General features: G+C 44.2%; 1 protein-coding gene across 1 annotated transcript in view; it reads left to right on the plus strand.

The window, feature by feature from the left end:
• LOC142971744 (glucosidase 2 subunit beta-like) overlaps positions 1-26133 on the plus strand; it is an 84925-nt gene that overhangs the window by 13656 nt on the left and 45136 nt on the right. The window contains exons 8-10 of the mRNA XM_076112393.1: positions 2330-2408; positions 13346-13432; positions 22647-22701. Of these exons, the coding sequence (XP_075968508.1) occupies positions 2330-2408; positions 13346-13432; positions 22647-22701 (221 nt within the window). The remainder of the gene's footprint in view (positions 1-2329; positions 2409-13345; positions 13433-22646; positions 22702-26133) is intronic.

Below are 26133 nucleotides of genomic sequence, written 5' to 3' on the forward strand. Positions count from 1 at the left end.
CCAGCTGACTCACTCGCTGTCGTGAGCAGTGTTTAACCTCTGCCGGCATTAAAGACAATGGCATCCATTTTGAGATACTGTCATTTTGAGATACTTCCATTTGCTGGTGGCTTGCAGAAAAGCAGAGCGCGTCAATGCTGCTTAAGCTAACCAGGCATATTCTCCTAGAAAGGAGGCAGGGCTGGGCATTGTAAACTGAAAGCGCTATAAAACACATGGCTGCATTGAGGTCGAAGTGCTTGTGCAGCGATTTTTTTTTTTTTCAGGGAGCGCCATGTGCCTACTTATGCATTCCTGCGCCTGGATGTGTACCATCATTCAGCCCGTTTCCCTCCATCGGCTCCATCCCAAGCTGCGTCTCTCCGCGGGGGGGGGATGCGCTTTAAACAAACACATTACTAGTGTGGAAATATCTGCAAGTGTCGCTTATTTCCACACGGCCATTATTTCAGTCCGTCAGTCGATGGGATTCCGCGAGCTGTGCCATCTTGAGGCACGACGTGTATTGATGCCCATTTTGACTAACGCAGGAGGCGGAGGCTTTGTATACGTTTGCTACATCGCCATTTTATTTTTTTTTTTTTTGTAAGGCTCCGCAGCTCACACGCCCCAAGTGTCGAGCTTCATTTAGTTGCCGTTATGATAAATGCCAAGTCCAAAGTCACCGGTATACCTGATGCGTGCACATTTCCAGGCAATTTGCTGACATTGAACCGGATTAGCATGCACATTGCAGACTCTTTATCTTGTACAAAAAATAAAAAAAGCTCTTGGCTTTGTCCCTAATGACACTTGGCAAAACACTACCCCGTTCTTAATCCACTCGATTGGAATTGCTAATTATCTTTAATGCAGATTCACAGATAATGGTTCTCCCATTCATACTGTGAGCTAATCTCATTTTTGTGTCTATTTAGCCACCAATGATTGCTTTTTTTCCATGAAGTTGTGAATCCACTCTGAAATACATGAAGGAATATGTCACACTTTTTTTCCTAATCTAGAACATCTAGTTGGCAAAGGTTCGTCTGTAACTTTCTATCAGTTTGTACTATGGGGGGGGGGGGAGACCTCCCTCCCTCCCTCACACATTGGTCATTAAGGCAGCTTGTGGACTTCCTTGCCATTTTTTCATCCCAAACCTTCCCAAGCGCCACACACACACACACACACACACACACAAGTGCAAGCCACTGTGCCAGCTGGCAGGCAGTTGGCAGCCCAGTGCAGGATTAACTGGTACCAGTATGCCGGCCTATAAATAGAGTCTACCAACTGCTTCAGGAAATGAACCGTGATGGAGCCTCCCAAAGGCCCCGCAAACAGGTTGTGCTTTTTATCCCCTCGTCCCTGTCAGGATTATAAGTGTATACGTGTGGAAGAGTGACTTTCCCCTCCTGTTTATTACTGTCTCTTTCCAGTCGAACCCCCTATAGGTGTGCGATGCCAAGCACCTCCTTCTTTTAAGATGCCATGATCTATATGTGTATAAATGCCCCCTGTGATTGTTTCCCTTTTAGAGGCCTCTGCTCTGCAGCCCTCTGCGCCGCCTCACAATAGAGAGAGCCATTGTTTTTCTCCAGCACTTACCCCGAGCATCGATCCTCTGTAGTGGAACAAGCTATTCGCTTTGTATGTTACCCCGCACTTCCGCTTTTGATGGACTCCCGGGATTGATCCTGCCCATGCGGTCGTTGTCTCGGCTCAATAATGTTGGTTTAGGTGGAACCTCGGGAAGAACGACCCCAGCAGGAAAGTGTGGCTTTAGAAAAGATCTAAAGTGTTCCAGGATAAAAGGTGGCGTGTATGATTTTTGATTGTGCTTTGTGTAGCGTTGAGTTGTCCGCCATGTGGAGGGAAATAGGCTGAACGGACGGGGAAACTGCCAAAAGCCCAAACTTCCCTAAAGAATGAGCTCACTCAAAAAGTACAGTGTTCAACTTACCCTCGTATCAGCTGAAACACCAGTAACGATTGTTTGCATTTCACAATATCTAGTGAGTTCAGCTGGTGCTGCTTTATTCTGACACATGCAGAGGAGAATAGAAGTCCTGACTGGTCCATCGATGGCTCCAAACAGCTCGTGCTCCATAGTCCATGTTCTGTGAAGCTAAAAGATCCAAAAGTACAATATTTTATTATTGTTTTTCCTTCGTTGCAAAGCTCACGTCCACCTACGACACGTCTAGTTGACGTGTTTTGCTGGAATAGATGCATTGTTAACAAGTTGTTTGTGTTCGCTGCAGCGGGGAAGGCATTGACATGTTCACAGCAACCAATCATGAGACTAAGACGCTGCTGTTATCTGTCGTTTTTTTGTACACAACAGTATAACGGTGGATGAAGTCCAGGCTAAAGTGGCACTTGTCCACGATGAAGAGCGGGTTCTCTCTGAGGATGAAGCAGTGGTAAGTTGTCTTTTGTTAATACGGTTTATACTACAATGCTGCTGAGGGGGTGCAAGGGGGCTATGGCCTTCACTGAGGTTGTGTAATCAGGCCCGACATTGAAGTACTTGGTTTCTCTGAGAAAAACAAGTGTGTTGCAAGGTTTTTGTGGTATACAGTGTATCATCTAAGTACGTTGGTATACAGCATGTCTATTGGAGTAGATATCCTTTAAAGGATAAGGAAGGCTTTTATTCTAATAGTGCACTTTTCTACGCATTAATAAAGTCAGTGTACAAATGAGTATTCACCATCAATACATACCAGACGTGTATGAACTGAATCTAATGTAAATACTTTAAGATATCCAATATTTACCATATCCTGAAGTCTCTTAATTCAGCATTTTTTTTTCAGATTTGCCCCAAAACAAGCTGCTGCACATTTCCATCTGCCTCGCCTTCTCTGTGGTTTTTTGTGTCTTGCTTGCGTTGGCTGTCTGTCTGCCGGGTTGACTGTTTTCCTCCACTCGTACAACAGGGTCCCTTCCAAATTCATTTGGATTCTGAACAAGACGAGCACAGTTTCCCCAACAGTGGTTTCCCCTCAAGCTGCAGCGTGTGAGAATGCGGCTGTCTGTTTCACTTTAAACTTGTCGAGCGTCCCTCTTACCAGGCAGCACATATCAAAATCTCTGGCTGTAAACAAAATGGCTAGAGCTCAATTTTTCCGCTTCTTCTCGCTGTTCCTATTTCTAATATAAATGGCAATTGATATGCGCAGTTGGGTTCTCCTACTGCAGGGCAGGAAAAGTTCAGTTTGTGAGTGTTGTATGCAACATGTATGTTATGTGTGTATGCAACAGAAAAATGTGAAGCCGCACCAAAGCTGTAAGCAACACGACAGACTGCCGGATGATAAAAACAAAAACAAAATCTGTGTTCATTTGTTATTTCTGCTGGCTAACGCGAAGACACACCTAATGAATTCAACTGCATCCGAAGCAGATGAGTCGGTATGAATATGCATGGGTGTGAAAACGTGCACTTAACTGCAACCACAACAAACGGCGATCAAGCCGGGCAAATGAAACGCGGCGCCGTTGACAGTAGTTAACATGTAATTTGCATTAGAACCGAAGAGCGGCCCCGTGCTGGCACCTTAATCAAGGTCCAAGGGCAGCAGCAGCAGCAGTCGTGCCATATGAGAAGTTAATTCTGTGCACTGGGAGGGGTTTAGAGAAACACTTTTGCTCGATTACCGTCTATTAACTCTTTGCCATCACCTCCCGTGCATTTCTGTTTTCTGACGACTTTAACGTTGCAGTCTGATGTGTCTCTGATGTGTCTCTCCCTCAGTGTTCCATCATTACGTTATAGCGCCTCCATTCCTGTAGAAACCACCGTTAATGTAGATTCAAGTTTATTCACTTTCAGAAGGTAATCACGGTTATTCGAGAAGAATGTCTTGTCCGGCAAATTGCACCATTCTTGTTGAGTTGTCTCCGTTTTAAACACGGCACAGAAGACCCGAACGGATATTATTTCAGTACTCAAACTGAAGCAGCTCTCGCAAAGGGAGGACTGTCCTCTCCTTTGTCAGTAACTACAGTACAATCCACTCTCGGGAGCGCTGATGGGTGACCGAGCTCGGACTATAACTATGTGCTGGTGAACAGAGCTCGAGGAAATTGCCTTCTTCTCAAGAAATGGGCATTTGTGCCGTGGTGAAATTCACTTATCCATCTACTACCCACTCGCCTCCCTTCAAAGCCCCTTAATCAGTGGACCAGAAACCCAGAGTACACTGAATATAGTTCTTCCTTTTTGAGCAGGAGAATAAAATCAGAAGTCAAGCTTTCTGGTGTTCAAGCATCTTTTGGTGGTAGATTGCCGTAGGTGCATGGGAGGTTGGGAACTCCCCATAACAGCTTGAGTGTGTCTATGCAAATCTGGCTTTTTTTTTTCACTGTTTGATAATATTTGCTGCACCCCAGGGGTTCCAGAAGAAGAGCTGTCATTAGTTGGTAACGAGGCCGAGAGGAAGACAGCAGAGCCGGGGTGTAGTGGTGCACGGACAAAGGGAATAACTAGCGTCAAGAAATCCTGTATGGTAATAGCGCTCCATATTCAAATTCAGTGCTTGATGGAAAAATAAACGGCTTTGAAGTAGTGTTTTATTCTCGTTCAGGCTGGTTAGATGTCTACGTACCGTCATCTGTAAACTAGTGTGACGTAAGAGCGGTGTGTGTTTCAGAGTTTTGTACAGAGTAGTTGACGAAACCGTTACTTTTCATATGGATTTTAGTAGCTGTTCTGGAGCTTTTGACCATATCGCATGATCTTTACCAGCAGATGGAGTTGTACATGTTCAAATTTCCACATTAAGGAGATTGAAATTGAGAATGAGCTTTGAAACTCAATGTTAAGACTACTTTAAACAATTTTGACAATGAAGTAGGCATTTTAAAGTTACGATATCGAAGACCTCCGCTTGGTTCTCTTTGGTGGCTTCAAGCGGTAACTGCAGATATATTTTGGGCTTTCACTTCCCAGACAATGACGTAAAAAACAATATAATAATCTAGAAGGAAGTTGTCTAAATACTTCCCCGAACATGATTACAGTAAACAACAACCTTCCCTATACCACTCATCCATCTCTGACAAGTGTCTGTCGTAGTGAGTGACGGATTGACGGCGTCACACGGAGCCAGAAAGCACCCGCGAAGCAGGCAGGCCGGCCAGACGTTCACCTTTCGTTCACACTGAGCTCTCGTGATGTTCACAACATCCACCGATACACAGAAAACAAACACCCGGCACCTCGCCCCCCCACCCCCCCACCTAGTCGCTCGGCCCGGCTCCTCACACCATCTGTTTGGGCTGCTTGACATTTGGCCTTAGCCACCACTGAAATCTCACTTCAGAGGGTCACCAGCATGTATATCAAGAGGGGCAGATTTTTAAAATTTCTTTAATCTCAAAGGTAAGAATAAGATCTTTACTGAATGAGTTAGATTTTAGTGATATTGAATCAGTGTGTAGGCTTTTGAAGTGTTGTGCTTTATCCAGTATAATGGGGTTTGACTTCTCGCACAATAACTGTCCATTTCATCTGGAGTCCAGATTGTAACCATGACTAACTGTTGCACATTTCATCAACCCAAAAACACTGCAAGGTTGTAATTGAATTCACAGCCACATGAACAGGAAGGCCGGTGTTGCAGCACATCTCCAGAAGGGGGCAGCAGGCATCTGAGCTGAGTGTGAGCTAATGGGGGGGGCGGGGGGGGGAATGGAAAGTCACATTCACAGGTCATTTAATCTCTTTGTTTTGTCATGGGCTGGGCCTCTGGTGCTGTTTTTCTGCCTCGCTCTCTCGCAGAAAACCGAGAGACATCCCTCCCGTTCAGAAATGAACAATTCTCATCTGCCTCCAAGAATTTCCTTTCTCGTGCATTTCGTTGGGTGGGTTTGTGACGCTTGCAGTGACTCTAGGATTGAATGTGTGTTCTGATGAGAGCTTTGGGTCTGGATGGGACTACAAAAGCGTGTTCAACTCTCTCAAAATGCCTTTTTATTTTACGCCAACGAGTAACCTTGAGGTTCGATATGCGCAGACCTAAGCTGCACTTAAGATTCCAGTCGTACGGAACTGACTCGGGATATCGGCCATGTCACTTCACAGTGTATGCACAGGCTTTGCCATACCTCGCTTACTTAATGATCTCAGTAATTTAGATGGTAGAATTAGGCATGTGCAGGCGAGCAGAATCGGAGTAGTAAACACCGGTTTTGCAGATCTGTTTGTGTATTCCGACGAGATTATAGTCTTGTGTTAAAAGCCTGCTGGGTATGTGAGGCTGGTGTACCCCCCCCTCCCCCCCAGTACCATTCATCACCTCCCATCACACGTGCCATGTTCTTTGCTCCCCAGCTGGAGTGCTTTCAAGCTATATAATGCGAAATGACAGACTGAAACCAGAGGTGGAGTGATATGCGGTTTGTAGAACCGAGGTAGAGAAAGCTGACCTGCTAAAATTCCCTGTTTTGTGTCATGTTCTGTTGAGATGGGAGGACAGCGCGGGGAGGAGGAGGGGGGGAGGGATCAAAGAATGATTTGGGCGGTAACTGTGAAAGACTTTTTTATTTTTTTATTATTTGTTTCAGGCGGCACACCTGACACTCCTCAATCTCTTGCCTTGCCCTCTTCCTCTGCACTTCTAATCTCCTCCGCACTCGTCTCTTCTTATGTAACTGCAGTGATTGGATACGCTCGAGGTTGCACGGGTGGCACCAGTAATGGAACCAGTGGGGGGGGGGGTCATAGGCAAGAGAGGCTCGGAGCAAAGTGAAGAGGCATCGTCTAATGCTCCTCCTCCATGCCCCGAACAAGGTCTTATATCAAGAGGTGTTTTATTTATCTGTCTGTTAACCTACTCTGTCTTTGTTCTCTACTTACTTTCTATTTACAGTTTGTTTCTCAGCAAAACGTTTTTTACGAGAAAAACATGATCGTAAATAGTGACGTGTAAAAAAAACAAACAAAAAAAAAACAACTTGTCAGACTTAAGGAAGTTAAATCACCCAGCTGTGTTTGTACCGCTTTGACTCCATCGCTGCAAATTCTGTTTTACAAGCTGCACTGACAAACCAGCCTTAAAGCAAGCTCAAGGCAATAGTTTGTATTCTTATCAGCTCCAACCACTTGACAAATACTATTGATGTTGCTCCTGTGTAACCGCACTGCACGGCTCGGCAATGAGCAACGTCCAGGACGAGTAGGCATCGGTTTCCTCTGTGACGATCCATGCCGGGCGACTGCATTGATCAGTGATGTTGTCCTGTGTCACAACAACGGAAAGGAAGTTTTAGCAGTCTTTAAATATTTACCCCTTACATTTCTGAAACATTTTAGAGGGATTATTCTTAAATTCATGCTCATGACAGAAAGTGGATAATCGGCTTATTTTATGCACAAGCATTTCTTTTTACGGTATAATTGGGTGATATAGTTAAAAGTCAGTGTCGCAGTGTTAAAGTCGTAATCCTGAAAATTCCAGGTCTGGTTAATTTGGCGACACCTGTGGCAACAACAAGTGCGGTTTAATACTGCAGCAAAATACTCGAGCAGCTACTTTGTCGGGAGTAGAACAGCGGAGCGACTGTGCAGGTCAACTTAACGAAGTGCTTTTAATGCGAAGCTGCAGCAGTACAAAGGTTTGGCCGTGCATTACCGGTAACTTCATACAGCTCCGATACGGCTGTTACAGTAAACAGTAAGGCTGATGTAACATTTCCAAAATGTGTATCTGCTGTATTACATGCTGCATAATTTCAATCTAAACTAAAATAAACACAGAAAGTAGTTCCCTGGATTAGCTCTGTGTCTATTGATCTTTATTATCCTCTGACCACTGGTTCCTGGAAGAACATGTTGTTGAGGAACCACTCATCCTTTGTGTCGGAGCGTGTTGACGTGTTTCCATGGTGACCCCACCCCGCAGCTCCATAAAGACATTAATGAAAGCTCTCAAAAGGCCGCGGGGGCACCAGAATAGCGCTCGTCGTCAGCGTTTCAGCTATCGCGGGCGCTCGGAGGAGTTACACAACCCGACGTTTTCGCCCTGAGAATGTTCCCTCTCTCCATCAACTCGGGAGGCTTTCGACACCGGCAAAGATTGGGCTTGCTAGCAAAAGGGATGACACACGGAATGACAAAACTCCTGTGTCTGTCTGTCAGGCTTGGTCTTTATCCGACTGACATTCGCTGGCTCAGACTCATCCAGGCTCTGGAGAAGCCAGGGATAAGAGTCAGACACAGATGGCTTTTTCCCTTGCAATTCTGTCTAGCGCAAGATTCAGAGAGGGGGGGGGGGGGGGTTGTTTCCCAACCTTCATCCTGTTTTTACAGACTCTCTGAAAATATAATTGCCTCTACAAACATGTAAGAATCCAGCGAGTCTTTACTGCAACAATGTGTCTTTTTGTCCCGTTTTTTTTTTGTCTTACCTGGGCTTTATTCTCTGCGTCTGTGCTGACCAACCTATTGGTGATTAAGGCGTTGCTTCAGCAGAGACATTTCTTGTCCTCCCTGAGTAAGTCGAAAGAACAATGCAAGAAAAGCCCTTTTGTGCCATTTTAAAAGTGATGAGCCAAAGCCAGCGTGAAGGAGGAGAGGGGAGGTGTAGGTGTTAAATTGATTGGCGCGAGAAAAAAGCATCTGCTTTGCAATAGCTTAACGGTTGCCTCAGAAGCACGCCTGCTATTGTTTCCAAATAAGGATACCCACTTCTGTGTGCCGAGGAGCGTCTCCTTCAGAAGACATGTGTAAGAGGGATAGAAATTGTTACATAAGGAACATTTAGAGACAATTTCTTCATTTTTTTTGTTCTCCCCGCAGCTTTCCAAGAGCTTGATCCATTTTCTTTTTTGTTAGCCGCCTCAACTTCTTTTCTGTTCTCCAGGTAGTTCAGAGCTACTGCGTGGGCAGAGAACAAAAGACTGCAGATACGGGGCCGGAGTCGGCAGCTGATCCAATGACAGAAATGGCGCCGATGCGAGAGGGTCCCAGGTGTAGTCGTGACTCAAGTAGCACTCCAAGATAGGGAGGGAGGGGGGGGGGGGGGTTGTGTTTGAGGGGGCAAGGAGCGAGAAAGTAGCAGGGTGCATCATGGGAACTTGTGTGACAGGCTGCGTGTTGTGTGCATGCTCCTTGACAGCAGGAGAAGCAAAGAGACAGCACACCTGACCCCCTTTAGACCTTCACCAAAGTACGACGGGACTCAGATTTCTCTCACTGAACAGCAGTGGCATGACTGTGCTCCTCTCCTGTCTCTGCATTTAGTTTGACGTCGCTGGTGTTCAAATGCCAGAAATGTTTGCAGACCGGAAAGTCCAAAATGCTACGAGTAGATATTTTTTGTAGGCCGACTTTTCAATATCTGTTGATCTGCATCGGCCTCTAGAAAGTGTTTTGTCAGCAGAATTCCGATGTAATAATGAAGCCCCTTTGATTGTGTGTTACCTACAAGCAGAACGGTGAAGCAGAAACTAAGTTCCATCTGAAATAATACAAAGATTATAAAATCCTCGGTGTGGTCAAATAACTTAAAATTGTCCCGCATCAGTTCTTGCTTACTAAACCCAATTGATGCCTGGCTGAAATGTGCTATGCATACATGCAGAATCCAGCCAAATGACAAACCTTCTTTCAAGTCTAACCAGCTTATTATTAAAGCTGTCAATCACGCATCAAAGGCGACACCCAAGGAAGAGCGGAAGTCCGTAATTGGACATTTTTCTCCCAAGAATTATTCCTTAATGAAACCATTTAAACCCCGTCTCCACGAAATGATGTTGATTAAAATACAAATGCATTTCATTACTGTATCTCTACAGTTGTTTTATATCTACGGTTACACTAACAACCTGATTATATTCACGTTCTCATGCTAGTATAGTCTCCTGTGTTTGCTATAGAGTGCGTTTCTACGTGTGTGTGGCTGTGCACTTAAGTCAGGATCAGTATTGTTGTCACTCTGACTCCATCCCTTCCTGCTTTCTTCCCTTCTCTCTCACGCACTGCCCTCACTCCCTCTACCGAGTGACATTTATTAATTAAATATGTGTACTGCCGCAGGATGTGCCTCCCTTTCCACTATCTCCAGACACTAATAATTACATTGGCATTTAGCTCCGTGATAAGCCGACCCTATGGCCTTTATGAAATGTTCCCTGGGCCCGGATACTGAGCAAAATATAGACTGATGTGATGCTATATATTGATCCAATTGCCTGTCTTGTCGCTTTCATCTTGAGAAAAGAGGCAGTGTTCATTAGCATGGTTCAAATAATCGCAATAATGCATGATTTTCTTCCATCATTAGAGGCTGGGATTGAGCTTTGCTGGAAGGATGCAGCAGGTGTGCCGATAAGTTATCACAGGGATCATTTTAATCTATGAAAGATGTTTGTAGCCTTTAAGTTTAAAGACAGACTTTAGGACTCCATTTGAAGTTTCATTAGAGTGTAAAAACAAAGGGTTTTATTCTCCCTTCAACTGACCTACCACTAAGAAATGTACAAGCAGCAGTTTGAATAAGCAAAGAAATGATGGATAAGCTGCTCAGTGTTTCCCTTTAAGATTATGCAGATCTGAGCCAAAAAGCGTATTAAGTTTGATTTTGCTTTTCCTAATTACTTTGCCTCACGTGGCCTAATCAGGCTGCTGCATTATAAGATTATTCTGTGGTTTATCAGCTTCAGGGATGTATCAACGGATGCCTAAGTCACAATTACTGTAATCGTGCATTTAGTTTGTAAAAAGCTCACTTGTACCAGTTACATTTTTGATAAATCTCATCCTTCAGTTACCGTGGTATCATTTTGCTTTGGTTTCATTGACAACTTGTTAGAATTTGCTGCAAATGTGGGACATTTTTTTTCACAGGTTGTACTTCTTAGCCTGAAATCTAGTTTTCCACTGCTGGGGTTGAAGAATGCCTTCATCACAAACAGCAGCGTGGAGCAATCGATAATCTCTAATCACCAAATTAGACTTTGAGGTTTTGAGTCTCACTTGTTCCAGAAAGGCCCAAACTGAAATGACCACGGCTTCAGTGAAAACCACTTGGGCTTCAAATTGGGCCTTTGTACCTTGTCAGGCATCGGCTCGGATGACCAGTGGTGTTGCTGCCTTGGGAAATCTGCCGCCGACCTGGATAGTTTTTGGTTGCTGTTCCTGTCCTTGTCCGTCAAAGGGCTTGAACGGGGATCACTAGCGTGAACTTTCCCATCTGAACAACATGCTCTCGACTGACGATAAAAGCCCAAAACGAGTGACTGAGATGCTTAAATGAGGCAAACTGACAAAAGTAGCTGGCAGCTTTATTACAGATGACTTTCTGCCCATGCACATTCAGTATACACACGTACTGTATGTGCTTTAATACCGCGTGGACGTGGTAATATTTTCAATTGTGTGGGTTCATGGTAATAGATATCTCATCTTTTTATTTGTGCCGTTTCCACATATTTGCAAGGTGCATTTCATAACTAGAAACCCAATAATCTCTTGCCAGGTAGATATATAAGTGGTATTTGTAAAAGCGTGCTTCTGGGACTAGCTCGATCTATCAAATAACATAACGCGGTATGTAGCAATGTTATTTGATCTTTCCTCCCTCTCGCTGAAAGGGCAATATCTCCGCATCCTGTTATATCAGCCCTTGTGTTAGTTCCACTAAATCAACTAGAGCTTATTTGCTGGAATTTTTGGTGAATTTTCTCATTACACGAGTCAAACCTCTCAGAAATTGCAGTTAAGATGCAGTTTGAAGACTAACGGGGCTGCCTGCTACATAAAAGTGATAGATGCTTCATGTGCAATGTACCCACGAGGCAACATTTATATAACGTCTCTTAAAGTTCTGTTACAGGTTGAAGGGTTTTTCACTTTATCTTCTTGTCTTCACCTGCAGTTGTAGCATTTTGGTTGGGAAACAATATAAATATATATAAAGTTGCAGCTCATCACCGTCGTACACCGTGGGAGTGGAAAAGGATCACATTAGTTCCCCAATCGTCCTTTGTTTATTTATTTTGATTGTGTAATGCTTGAATTTACTGAGCAGAGTAACAAACTATAGTACGGGGCAGATATTTCTACGATCAATTAATCCGTCTATTGTTTTTTTTTCAATTAATTGTCATCACAATTACTGAAACCCCCGTGGCGACGTCTTCAAATTTCCAGTTTAAGATTTTTCAATTTGAAACAAGAAAAACGACAAATCCTTCCAAATATTTGACATTTCTGTTGTTGAATGAAATTACAAAGGTGGCGCTCAAGATAAGGACAGAATACTGCATTCCAAACAGTGAGCGTTGGCAGTGTTCAGCTCGTTTCCTCTCAGCGCACACAGCACATCTTGTGTGCGTTTTCAAACAAACATTTCAATTTGGCTTTCGGAAAAGCACAAAATAACTTTTTCTCAGCGCACACGTCCAATGTGATTCACAGCACCTGTCTTCCGGTACAAATGTCCGCATCCACAGTCGCGTTTATTAGCTTAGCTTAATTGTGCATAGTATTTAAAGGTCACTGCCTGCTGTGATACATCGCTGCCAAAAACGGCTTCCCGGGGACACCGTTTCAGATGAATACACACTGAAAGCTGCACCAGCTTCCACCCCTCCGTCCCCGTCCTCTACCTCCCAACGTGCAGCACATTCGGCTGTTACAGGCCGTGCACAAGGTCCTGTGACTGATGGGCGTCGCCTCACCGACTTCCATTTCAGCTGGCAAAAGGGAGCAGATTAATTTGCTTGTCAAATTTCTCTTTTTTTTTCTCTTCTCTGCCGGAGTTTATTCAGATCGGACGAACGATGCGTTTGTCCTCCAGTGAATTAAAGCATATAGCTGTATAAGTACAACCTACCCGGTGATTAATAGTATTTGACTTCTATAAGCAGTAAACCTCCTCCGTTTGGCTGTAAAAACTGATTTAATGAGAGAGTGACTCGACTAGATAAGCAGATATGGCAGCGGGGATTATTGGGAGGTGACCTGAATGGGGGAGATGGATGATATGCGGTTTATCAGTTATACAATACACTTTTTATAAGACCGTACCTGTGGGGCTAGCAGCCACTCGGCAATAGATGCGAGAATGCGAGCTGGTGTGCATTTTAAGATACGTGTCAGAAAGTATACATGCTTTTGAGGAGACGTGTGCGCTTAAGGTGCAGGTTGCGTATTGGGTTGTATAAAGAATTTACAAGAGAAAGAGAACCTGACATGTTGAGTGCCTGTAAAGCTACACAGGCTCTGTTTGATTTGTATACTGTGTGCGCACATTGATTCTGTTTGTGTGCTATTTTAACATCTGCTCAGTTACAGTATTTATTAAAAGCATATTTTAAAAAAAATGACTCTTTCCCTCTCGCCCTCCAGGCTTTGTTGGGAGGAGGCTATCAGATGGATGTCACCAAGTTTCAGCACACCCTCTGGGACGTCCTGACAAAAGGAGACAGTGTCAAGGTGAGCGCCATCATTCCTCATTCTCCTTCAGGCCGACTTGCATTCTTCATTCACTCCGTCATTTCGTTATTCCATACGTTAGTTCCCGGTTGCACTCATCCTCGTGAAACGGGTGTTGGTGTGGAACCCTGGTGACGTTCGGTGGTGGCTTCTTGTGGGTCTCGTGAATGTGGGAACATAATTCTTCAACACTGTGCAGGTTCATGAGGCATAATTCCAAAATAGTTTCAAGACGGCTTGTAGTTGGTGTTCTAAAATGCATTACTTCGCTTTAATTGACTGTGTAAGTCATTGATCCCTTCCTCCATCCACCTTTATCAGATTCAAATCCTCTCAAACATTTCCCCGCCTGTTGGTTTGCTTTCATCAGTCCCAAAGGAAAAACCCCTCTCCTCTGGCTGTTTGAAAACAACTTCCTGACAATGGCCGGGTAGACGTACGAAAGGAAATAAAGCACTGGTATCTTCACTGACTGTGCAATGACCTCCAGCAACAATGTAGAGACGAGAGAAAACCTAGACGATAAGCACAAAAACGAGTACAAATTGTGTTCCTTTAAAACCGAAATGTGCAAAAGCTTGATTACTCCAGAGTTGTAAAAATGTAGCCGCTGGTGACTTTGAAGCGGTGACGCTCTTCTAGTTACCTCGGTGTGATTAGATTTACGTCATGGTGCTATGCTGCTTTGACAGCCTCAACACAAATAACCTCATAACACCGTGTTTCCTCCAGTCCGTGCTAATTCAGAGTCCCTAAGCTGCCGGCATATTTCATTCTGAGCACAGGTTTTTACAAACCACATGTTTTCATCTCGGGCCGAAAAAAGAAAATGTCCGTGCCTCCCTCTCTCTCTCTCTCTCTCTCTCTCTCTCTCCATCTCCTGAACTGAGGACACGGAGAGTATGAGATACCATCCTTTTCATTTCCGCTCTCCCAGATAAAAAGATGAGACGGGGGGAGAGTACGAAAGTGAGGCCTATCGCTGGGCAGCAGTGATTGAGTCCCTTCCCTAAGCCACAGCGAGGATCTGCCCAAATAACCCACTCTGCCGATAAGAAGCCAGTCATTTCCATAGACAAAAAAACATCGGGGTTCAGATTAGATTGCACCCTCCGCCCGGCTTATCTCAGTGTTGCTCCATCATAGACTGAGAATTATAAGGCCAACTCCTGTCCCCCCCGTCTTTTTAACGAGAAACACCCCTGAAATATAGCCACTTGAAATGGAGCGGTGGTGTTGGTGTTGTTGTTGTTGTTGTTGGCAGTAGCGGCGCAGGTTTCAATTTGATTCGATGCCCACATTAACTGCCGCTTTTTAAGAAATGTGTTTAGAATGAGTCCAGGTGCAATGCATTTCCTGTTCCAGGGAGATGCTTTTATTGCTCGCAAGGTCTGCATTGCTCTCTTTTCTGACCTCGAAGAAGAAGAAGACATCTCTGTTAAGTAATAAGAAATACAAAACAATTTAAAACCAATCAGAAAATAACCGTGAAATAGTTCTACCTGAAAATGTTTATTTTCTCCAAAACAGCTCGAGGTCACTGTTCATTCACGCCGATCTTTAGCTTTCCCTATTCAGTCACATTTCAAGCAAACGTGACCCCTTCAGGTAGATGTTCATTTCCTGTGAACCTTTAAGGTGTTGGACTTGTCTTTGTACCTTTACAGCCCTTTTTGTTCAGTCAGTATTTTTGCTGTACGGGTTATTATTTCATGTATTTGTGGCTACTGAACAGCTTGTATTTGTAAATGTGAACATTTGTGGCACATGGAAGCTCATCGTGTGTTTTAGGTGAGGACAGGCCGGTTGTTACAGTATGAAGGTTTGATGCAGTACAGGCTATGATAACGCATCAGATTTATTTTACTGTGCTACTGTTATTACTTTAACTGTTTTGTTTTGTCCGTCTTTCGCTCTGCTGGTGATTTATTCATCATTATATGCGAAACAACCACACGGCAGCTTGTGAAAAAGGTTGATGAATGATAAACATATTTTATCAAGCAATCTTAAGCTCGGCCTCTCGTGCTGCATGAGACGTGTCGGCTGCTGTATGGCAGCTTATGACGCTTATATTCTCAAGGAGTGAAACGTTTTAGAAGTTTTATTTTTCAGACTTGGTTACAATGCTGCAGGTCTCTCTCACTCTCTCACACACACACTCACACACACCACTTTAAATGAACACAAAAGTCCTCCGTTTTGTGTCCATCGGCCTCCTCAAAGCCGCAAACCGGGACTTCAGATGTCCGCTCTTCCGGACTCCGGTCTAGTGTTGGACGCTCGGTGTCAACGTAGCAAAAGATATGCGTTATTAAAATGGAAACCGAGTCGTGTGGATGCAGCAAGACTGGTAACAGATTTTGAACTTTTCACACAGATACAAGGGACCGGGTCTAATTACTGACACCTTTTGCGCAGTAGCTGCGGCGGCTAATGGCGTTTTCATTCCACACTTTCATATCACATTTCGTCCCAGCAACCGAGGCCGTCACGAATGCAACGGTCGTCACCGTGGTTTCTCTTTCAAAAGCAAACATTGTGAGTGAGTTCCTCTCTCATGCAGCTGAATTAGGAGCTAATTGAGTCTTTTAAAAAACATTTTTATGTGACATTTACTCGCCCTCCCTTGTCTCGCCAAATTACAGCTGGCCTTAGTTACAGTAAATAACGTGAGTGATTTGTTGCAGCCGACCCAAACGGTGTACATCGAAATTCATCTGCCGTGGTGTGTTGTTCCATTCTCTGCAGTTGCGGGTTTGAATTGTGAAAGAACAAATCTGTTTTCCTTTTTTGCGGTACTGGCAAAAGCATGCTTCGGATATCTAGAGTACAGGAGATTTAGCAGAGCATTTTTTTGGAGATTGGGGGCTTTTGCTGTAGAGAGTGATGTGCTGTTAGGGGTAAAATGTGTGAGCATTTAATGGACCCCTGCTGGTCTCCTTGTTGCCTGCCCCCCCCCAAAACCTCATAAAGAGGTCTAAACAAATCCGACATCAAGAGCATTTGGGGGGACTCTCCATCTATCCTCCCCCCACGCTCTCCTTGTCTTTTTTTTAAGCAAACACAACTGTGGTAAATATTTCATGGGGTACATTGCCTCAGTTTCACCGTGTCGAGCAGGGAGAGTGGCACGCGATGACGACCGACAGGCCCACATGCCGGCGGTCCCCGAGGAGACGGCATTTCTTTCCGCCTACTCCTCTTATTTTTTCTCTCTCTCTCTCTCTCCTGTTTTCCTTCTGTCGCAGACAACAGCTCTTTCGGGCAAGAGTCTGTCGGCTGACTATTTAGCTGTTACTTAAAATTTTGAGTATGACTACAGAACTTCTGCCGATCCATCTGATACCGTTGCAAAACGCCAACATATGGACGCAAATCTGTTTTTGCACAGACTGCAACTATTATCGCACTTAATGATCTGATTACATGCTTTCAAGATCTTACAGGAACTTTTTTTGTGCTTCTCTTGCCAACTTCGATGTTTAAATCATCGAGTGAATTACTGACTTATGAGTTTTTTTTTTTCCTTATTCATGACAGAGAATGGTTCTATCCACCTTGACCTTTTTAAAGCTGACCTAAGCCTTCTCCTTCACTCAGCTGCACGTTCTAGAAATATGCTGCATCAACCGTAAAATAATCACGTTTTGCCGTTTGTTTCAGCGCTACACATACTCCAGCTTCTCGATATCGTATTTCTCAAGTGCGAGCTTCGACGATTGCCTTTACTGCCGTTTGAACGCACACTTCATTTCCCTCACCAACATTCAATTTCATGGAGGGATGATAAAACGCTGCCTTTTCCTGTGCTACTTCCGAAAGGTTTGACAACACTACAGTATACTCACTTTGCCGCTCTCTCCCCCCCCCCCCCCCCTGCGCTCTCATTTAATAAACACCGTGCTTGCTTGACTTGGAAGTCGGTTTCCGCCTCGCTCGGGTGTGACGAGCAGCTGAGCGGTGTCACCGTTAACAGGGGGCGTTTGCTCTGTTGTGACAATATCCGTTTGATGCAGGAGTGGTAGTCCTCTCGGCTGCCATGTTCTCCCCTTCTGCTCTTTTACTTTCTTGTTCCCGCTCTGTCTGGATCTCACCGCTGTCACGGCCTCGGGAGAAGCCAACTGGCGTGACCTGAAAGTGTGACGGGCGACGCGCAAGCTGCCATTTTTTTTTCTCTCCGTTGATGGCCACCCAATGCGCATGCATACATACATACAGAGAAATGCGGTTATTTTCCGAGATTAAAGGGCTTTAATTGGCCCTCGCTCGTGTCTGAACTGGTTTCCCAGGATGCAGCAGAGGGTGCCAGTGATGTATAAAAGATACTATGTGCATGTGTCCCTCATTTACATATAATTGTGTGTTTTCATCAAACTTAGTCGCACATAAATCTGCCATATGTCCATGAGTTTACCGCTGACTGTAGTTTTCAAACTCAAACAACCAGCATCATACTATTGTCTCACTTAGACACGCAAACAAAAACACAGACTACAGAACAGCTTTCATCACAGGTAGCCTTTTTGACTGTATCAGCCCCGTTTAAAGTCTAAACATGGTTTTCCAGAAGATATGACTCGTATGGTAATAGGTGCAATTACACTAATGTTTTTCAGTATCAAACATAATTGCAACTTGTATGTAGAAAGAAAAACACAAGGTGCAGTAGCAGACAGGAAGACATTCTGCTAGAGGAAGAGGATTTTGTTAGGAAGTGCCATTAAAATTAATCAAAAGATTCACTCCATGACTCACTCCACCGCTCCTCTCGCTGGGATCTGGAGATACAGAAGAGGAAAGTGCCAGCAGCCGTGGATGGGATCGGAAAAAGAAAACCACTCAGGGCGTCTTTGTCCTCTGTTTAAACAGTGCCGCAGAGGGGGGGGGCTAGGAGAAGAAGGGATAAGAGAGAAGAGGTTTCTCACAGCTGCCCAGCCTGAGGCCCAAAATATGTGGCGCTCTTCTCGTCGGCGCGTCACCAGCCATCCGTCCTCGCCTGTCATTATTATACCTCTCACAGAGCACGCACGCACACACACACACACACGCCGTCTCTCAGACACACATATGCACACTTACACCACCGCACACTGTCTGTGCCGTCTTGATCTACTCTTAAATGCTGCCAGCATCAGATCCTCAAACGTGGCCAACTTAAGCGGAATGGAACACAGACGTCGGTTTAAACAGGAAGGCAATCCTGGCGCTCCAGAATATGAGAACAAGTAACACCGAGGAAGGGAATATTAAAAAGCCTTGATGTAGTGGCTAAATGGTTCAAATAGCCGATGTGTTTTGGCAACTGTAGGTCGAATATTTCCATCCTCGTTATCACTTGTTCTCATATTTTGGAGTACCTTTTTTCCTACTCACCATCTGGGGAGCGTCAACACATCCACAGCGAGAAGCGCCGCATTGTTTGGTCGCTTCAAGTAGGTCTTTGCCATTTGGGAGTTGTCGCACCAGTTTTTGTTAACAGCAGTATTTGTTTTGTTTTGAATCGGATCGCTTTGATCCGTGTATCGCTTGTTGACCCGATGTGGATTTGTGCTGTGATTTCATGAAGAGTTGAACTTTGATGAAGTTTTGACAGATAACCAGAGTTGCATGCCTTTGAAGGTGGTCTTTCTCTAACCTCAACCAAGTGACTTAGTTGCCTAGTTCAGTTGGCAGGATAGAAAACGCCCACGAGTCCTCCTTGGAGTGGTCCCAAGGGATTGCCTTGAACGGCACAGATCAACCACCCGTCTCACCGACGAGATATAGCAACTCGCTGTCGGCGTGGAGCTCTGCAGAAGGTCTGCGCGGTGGGTCCACATCGACCCTCCACGCTGCGCTCCTGTCCAAACGCTGAACTCTGCAGAGGCCTCCACAAATGTCACAGTCTAGTTCAGTTTGCATTAGCAGCGGTGTCACGAGGCAGAGGAGCCTCTGCAAACATTGTGCTGCTTTCACGTTTGCCATTAAACCCCCGGGCCTCGAACTCTGCAGTCTCCACATAAACCCCAGCTAGACATCAGTGCCCGGTTATAACAGAGCCTCTCAGATAATGGCTTAAAATCAGCCACTGCTACTATTTTTAAAGAAAAGAGCAAAACTGTGGAAAGAATGTGGAGCAGGAAGGATGTGGAAAGTTGTAACAATTCCCCTTACTAAAAAAAAAACAACCTAAGGGGAAAGGTATTAACCTAATATGTTTGAAAGCTACCACAATATGATGAAAGGCTTTATTCAGTAAATAGCATATATAAACTAAAGACACAGTTTGTTGCATGTAACACCTTATATTAATGCAAATTAATTCATCTGGCCGGCATACAGCGAACAAAAGCCGTGAGGCTCCCACTTATACTCCAACACAATAAACAAACTTAACATTCACACATGATACCCCAAACCGAGTCCCATTAGTCCCTTAATTCAACTTTAATATTCCAATGATGGATAAATGTATATATGAAATGGTAACAATAATAAAAGACCCTATTTATAACCTTTTGTCAACATTGCAGGCCACTGATAACACTTACAAGTACAGCCCTTTGAAATTATGCAAAGGAAAATAAACACAAACATGTTCCCCCGTTCATAACTCTCTCCATGTATAGCACACGGATACACACAAGCAGACAACACACGCATGTCAAGTGCTTTCAAAGAGACAAAAAGCATGCAACGCATTAAATATTGAAAATATTCTGTAAAATATGACACGCTCACCCACCGAGCGTTCTGCTGAGGGAATAGAACACAGCACCACGCATAGGAGGCCGCGTCGCTCCTACTTGGCTGTCGTGAATATAGGTCTGCCAAACTGAGCAGCAGCAACAACAAAAAAAGAAAACGCTGAAAGTGTTACGTAAATTAGGGTTCTCTGTGATTTTAACCTTAAGTCGGCGCACAGGCGGCTATTTAAATTGCATCAGTTCCTCTGATGTAAATGTGTATAGCCTTCAACTCCCTTGGAGCTTTTAGTCATTTATTTTGATTAGGGCTGTATTTATAAGACGAGTCTCTTAAGTAAGTCGCCTGGGAAGATGGGTTTGGCGAGGACGGCGGTGGGGGAACAAAATGAAGTCTGTTTGATGATGATAAACTCAGAAATATCTGCTTGTCAATTAATTAGGCGCTTCCTGGGTATGCGGGGCCCTTTTTCATTTACCGGGCCCCGGCTCTCGGTGGACAAATACCCGCGGTGCTCCCATTGTACGTCTTAAGTCGTTACCTGCATCTCCCGCAGCCGGTGGGAACGGAGAATAGAGATCCTTCAAAGGCGGGGGGCGGTTTTTCAAGAGCCACAGTATTTTTTCTTTTTTTTTCTTGGAGCGACATATGTAGCTGCTTGAAGGCTTTACTCCGCCGGGGTCTCCTTCTCAGACACAAACAAGAGCCGGAGAATGATGTGGACATGAGGAGATGGGTGGAATGAGAGGACTGAGCTTGAAGTGAGGCCTCCATTATTTCTGCCTCGCAGTCTAACAATATGTGCAGGAGACAGTGAACACCAAACATACCTGGGCATATTCCTCCATTTTCTTTTTCCACACATGTTGTTGGTTCTCTATCCGTGTCCAGGGAGCAGTGGATGGTTGAGTGATTCCACATACCTACTGCATAAGTATTTCATATGTAAGCGTGCATGCAGAAAGGCCTGGTTCCACTGGGACCTTTCCAGGAAATCGCTTAGTGAAACCACAATGAGGGGATCTGCTTAAGGAGGGTATACGTTTGTTTCTGGTGTAAACTCCTTATGACTATTTGTAACACACCTGCATGATGAGACAAGTGGTTACACTGCTCTGCATATAAATGGTGCATAACTGCCGTTAAATCCCCCAATGTGTTGTTTTAACAATTGAACAAATTAGATATAACACCTTCATTAGTGAAGTGAGTAGCTGGTAGGTGTTACCTTTTGGATAGAGCCTCATCATATTTATTAAATGCTCTTAATACTGCGCAATGTTTACTGGATAAGGAAATGGGACGATGGTGGGCGAATGGATAGCGGGAATTCTTCAAATATGTAATATAACTTTTATCTTTTTGTACTTTTCTGTTTTGCATTTGTGTAAAAATAACCTTAAAACAACACATAACCGATTTTTAGGATCAATAGAAATTCCCCTCCAGATGTGGAACCTGAGCTGACAAAGCATGGGAATAACAATGGTGGGTTTTTATTTCAAAAGATTTTTCTAACTCGGTGACATGTTTTCTTAAGGTTTTTTTTTTCTTTTTCTTTTCTTGGCACGGCAATTTTCACATTTGTATTCAATCTGTCAAAATATTCTGAACCTCAAATACTGCCTGCGATGTCACCGTGATCTTAAGCGGGCTTTTTGTTCTCCTCCAGAGGTGGTGAGTCACGTTGCGTTTGGCAACGCCTCTCACTTGCACAGTCGAGTTTACAGTCTGGCTTCCAGAGAAGGAAGAAAAATGAAAGCATATAGCATCAAGTCATCAAATCAGAGCCGTATTTCCTCTGCACCCATACGTGGGAATCTTAGTCAGTTTATCATGAACGCTCTGGAATATATTTTTCTTCTTAAATTTCTTAATGCCTACAAGCGTCAACAACTGAACATAGCACATCTGTAACAGCACACATTTTCTTCTTACCTCAGGTAGATTCCCAGCTCGCGATACAAGTCAATATTTTCACGTACGGTATATCAATATCTGACAGCCACAGCTTAGCGATCGACAATATTTACTCTGGCAAGGATTTAGCGATTATCTCCCTAAAACCTTGCACGAGGTGAGGATCTGCAACACGACTTGGATCTCCCTAAATGAACGCGGCGTCTCAAAGAGGAAAATTAAAGACCTAAAATTGTGTTGGCTCTGCCTGTTTTTTTTTTTTTCTTCCCCCTGTGACCTAAAACGGAACGCTAGCATCCAGGCATGTTGTCTTTCATCATCAAGCTGTCTGTCAGAGGCTCCTGGGAGCCTCCTAGAGCACAAAAAGGAACCTTGTATTTTGCAACATCAAGCACACAAGTGTCTCCAACATCTGCTGGGGGTTGCATATTAGAGTCATGGACTTGAGCTGATGAGCTTTTAAAATCACTCTCTGTCTCTCTCACACACACACACACACACACGGTTGTTGTCGCTTTATATATTAATGCAGGTGATACCCAAAGTCTTCCACGTGTATAGAGCTTTGAACTTGTTTTCTCTCTCTGCTTCCATTACTTGCTTGTAGATCAGAGACGCACCAGGTGTGGGTGAAGATCCTCACTTAAAGGCAGCTGACAGAGGTAAGTTAGCTCCCCCCGCTGCTCCTGTGAGTCCCCACTGTATGTTGTATGTTCCTTTCCACAATTAGTTATCGGCAAAAGTTTGCTTCCGCCCCTAAACACGAAAGCTTTGTGTGGGTTATTTTTGCCGGATGCTAGTTGCATAAGATTGTATCAAGGTAGCCACAACGGAACGACTAGATCTCACGTGTTTTAAATAATTTGCAGCGCTTTCCCTCAAAGGTAACGCATGCCTGTCCATTTAAAAATGTCTCGCCTAAGGAAGAGTACAGTCCCGTCGCACATATTAATAGTTTTGGGACGTACGGAACGGCTACGTGCAAATACGGAGCACCACAAACATGCTGCTTAAGGAGTCTTTGCGGGGAAATAGAATTACTACAAATACAGTAAAAATAGGAAAATATCTTGCATTATGTTTCCACGAGTGATTGTTTTCTAGATAAACACTGATAATTTGATTCTTCAGTGGTTGTGTGAATCGTTTGTGACGTAGACGTACCAAACAAATCTGAGAAACCTTTGTTTCATAGCGGGATTAAGTGAATACTTTGTACAACTACCACGTCAAAAAAAAACAATTTAAAATCATTTGGAAGATATCTCACGATGTGCACTATTTTGAAAGCCTAGAAGTGTAAAGTTTTATGGGATTATGTCATCTTTCAAAGAAGCAGATGAGATGGGTTGTGACTGCAGTCTTTTTTATTTTTTAATACCACCACTGGGAGGTGCCAAAGCCAGAAATAGACAAGTCCTAAATAGTGGCTTTAACTAATTATTAATCACTTGATTAAAAAAAAGTATAGAAACAATTATTAATTTGAGGCACAAACCTTCGCTGCAGTTGATTCATGATAGTTATTCATCAATTTTGGGACATTTGATATCGCGTGGAATCTTTTTTTTTTTTTTTTTTTTTTAACATAACGTAACTTGTGGTGTTGAAATGTCGAGGCACAGGAATACAAATAAAGCCATCAAACATTTTCCAAAAACATTCTGCTGTTGAATGAAAGTATTGTGGCGCACCTCGAAGCTCGGCTACTGCCTGAGAATAACAAACAGATTACCCATCTTTATTCCTTTTGGCCATAGTTCCAAACCAATGTAAGTGAGAATGCACTTGGTCTAGATGTGTGTGGCTGATGTAGAAGGCCGTTTGTGTGTCTCACGTTTTGTTTTCAAGGTGATGCAGCTAGTTTATCTCTCTCCCCCCCCCCTTTCACACCACGAGCATATTATCCCGCTCCAGCTGCTGCGAGGAGACAGGCCCAGGTATTTATGGCCAGCATAAAAAGCGTGTGCATTCCCCGTCACCCTCCAGCTCGAGATTTACAGCACATTTGACAAACACACCGAATAGAAAAAAAGAAAAAAAAAAAAAGGAGTGTTCAATTTGTATAGGAGTTTAGAGCCTGTCTGTTGTGCATGCTCCCAACGGATCCGGCTTTCAGTATATCTGTGTGTGTGTGTGTGTGTGTGTGTGTGTGTGTGCGCATGTGTGTCGCCGTCTATGTACGCCTCCCGCTGTGTGAGAATGTGTCGATCTGTCTGCCTGTGTGTGTGTGTGTGTGTGTGTGTGTGTGTGCACACAGAGCGCGCCTGCTCTGAAACACCAGCAACAGATAACAGATGGTCCCCCTGCATTAGAAGTGTTTTATTTCCCCACGGAAGCCAGATATGTCAGAAATAAGCATGTGCAACATTAGTCATTTGGAATATTCATGCCCCTGCCGTCCGATGGTTTCCTTTTCGCAGCCAAAATACCACCGTCTCCAATTCTCCTAAGGAAGTTAGGGGAATAAGGGGGGAGAAGGAGAAAAAAAAAAAAAAAAAAAAGCAGTCCTCAGCTGAACTGATGGGGGAGAAGGCTCAGGCCTACATGCGGCTTTAATGGAGGGATTTCTTCCTCCTGGTCGCTTCCTTAGCGTAGCAGGGCTGTAATTAAACAGGGGCTACTCACTGTAGATGTGTTCATATTAAGAACCCCCAGCCCCATTAGACACAGTGATGTGAATATGCACACGTGTCCATATGCCTGCCTGGCTGCACAAGCAAAATAGTAATTTGCACCCATGTTAGATCCCTTCATCCACTGGAGCTGACTCCTTTTGCTTTCCTTCATAGACTCATCTTTGGGAGTCCTCTTCCTCTCCTCCTCCACCACTTCTCTTCCCATTTCTCCTCTCCACCTTCATCTCTTGAACTCTCTTGATTCGCTGTAGCTTCAGTCTCTTTAATCTCCTCCTCTTCGTCTTTCTACTCCCCTTTCCCACCATTGAGTGCGGCTGCCATCCTTGTCCTTCGGCAGGCACGCATCATTACCAGGGCCCGATTTAACCGTCCACGTAGTTGGCAGTCGGAGGGGCCCCGCCAGGGGCCGATGGCACGGTTTTCCCCACCACCGGAAAAACATGAATTTTGAGCAGCGCTTTCTCGCTGGTGTGGTCCCTCATGATCGGGGTTAATTTGTGGCAGCGTGCACGAATGTTGTAGAAAGAAGAGAGGCGGATGAAAAGGAGGAAAAGCTACCAAACAGTCAAGCGCTGCTTATCGCATAAACGCAATATGATTTATTCAGCAATATGCAAATCCAACAATCACTCTGCCTTGTTTACCGAAGGGACCTGCTGATTCAGAGTCTGAGAGAGAGAGAGAGAGAGAGAGAGAGAGAGAGAGAGAGAGCGAGAGAGAGACAATCCCAATCATAGACGCCAGCATACAGTGCACGCAGTAAGGCAGCAGCTAAATCTCTGCTTTTCCTTTAGAATCAGAAAATGAAGGGTGTCGGACAATTTCTTGGTCGTTTCACGGCTTCAAAAACCTTTTGAATTTATTTTTGGTGAAGCCGGATCGCTGATGTGAAGAGTGAATAAATACACGTGTATAAATACACGTCTCATCATATGTAAATACACTGCAACGCCTTACAAAGCTATTCTATGGAGCATTTAGATTAATTAAATACCATTGTACTACATGCTGTTGCCCGCAATGATTACACAAAAGCACTCAGACAGTTTGCATAAAAAGGGCTCGGTAAGGCTTGGGGCTGATTTTATAATAGTAGATGGAGGTGTTGAGCCATTTTGAACATTAAAGTAAGAGCAACTCTGACAACTGGAGATCTGATGTTCAACATACTGACGCAAAGTAGAATGGGTTGTTAAAATATTAAAAAAGACAGCTATGTACTGTGAATGTTATGTTATGTCAGTTGGACAGACTTGAATTTGATCCGAATCCTCCTTTTTTCATTTATTACCTAAGAGGTGCAGTCTTGCCCGTCACATGCATTTCTTTCCTCTTCGAGTCGCAGCTCTTTTTCCCCCGACTCTTCTGCTGAGAGCCCAATTAACTCCGGCGTATTGATTTCTCTGCACGGCAATGCATGTGCTTTTCCAGGTGAGTCCCTACAGCGAGCGCAAG

Source organism: Anarhichas minor, unplaced genomic scaffold, assembly GCF_050575085.1.
Source record: "Anarhichas minor isolate MPS153535 unplaced genomic scaffold, ASM5057508v1 ptg000049l, whole genome shotgun sequence".
Classification (NCBI taxonomy): Eukaryota; Metazoa; Chordata; class Actinopteri; order Perciformes; family Anarhichadidae; genus Anarhichas; species Anarhichas minor.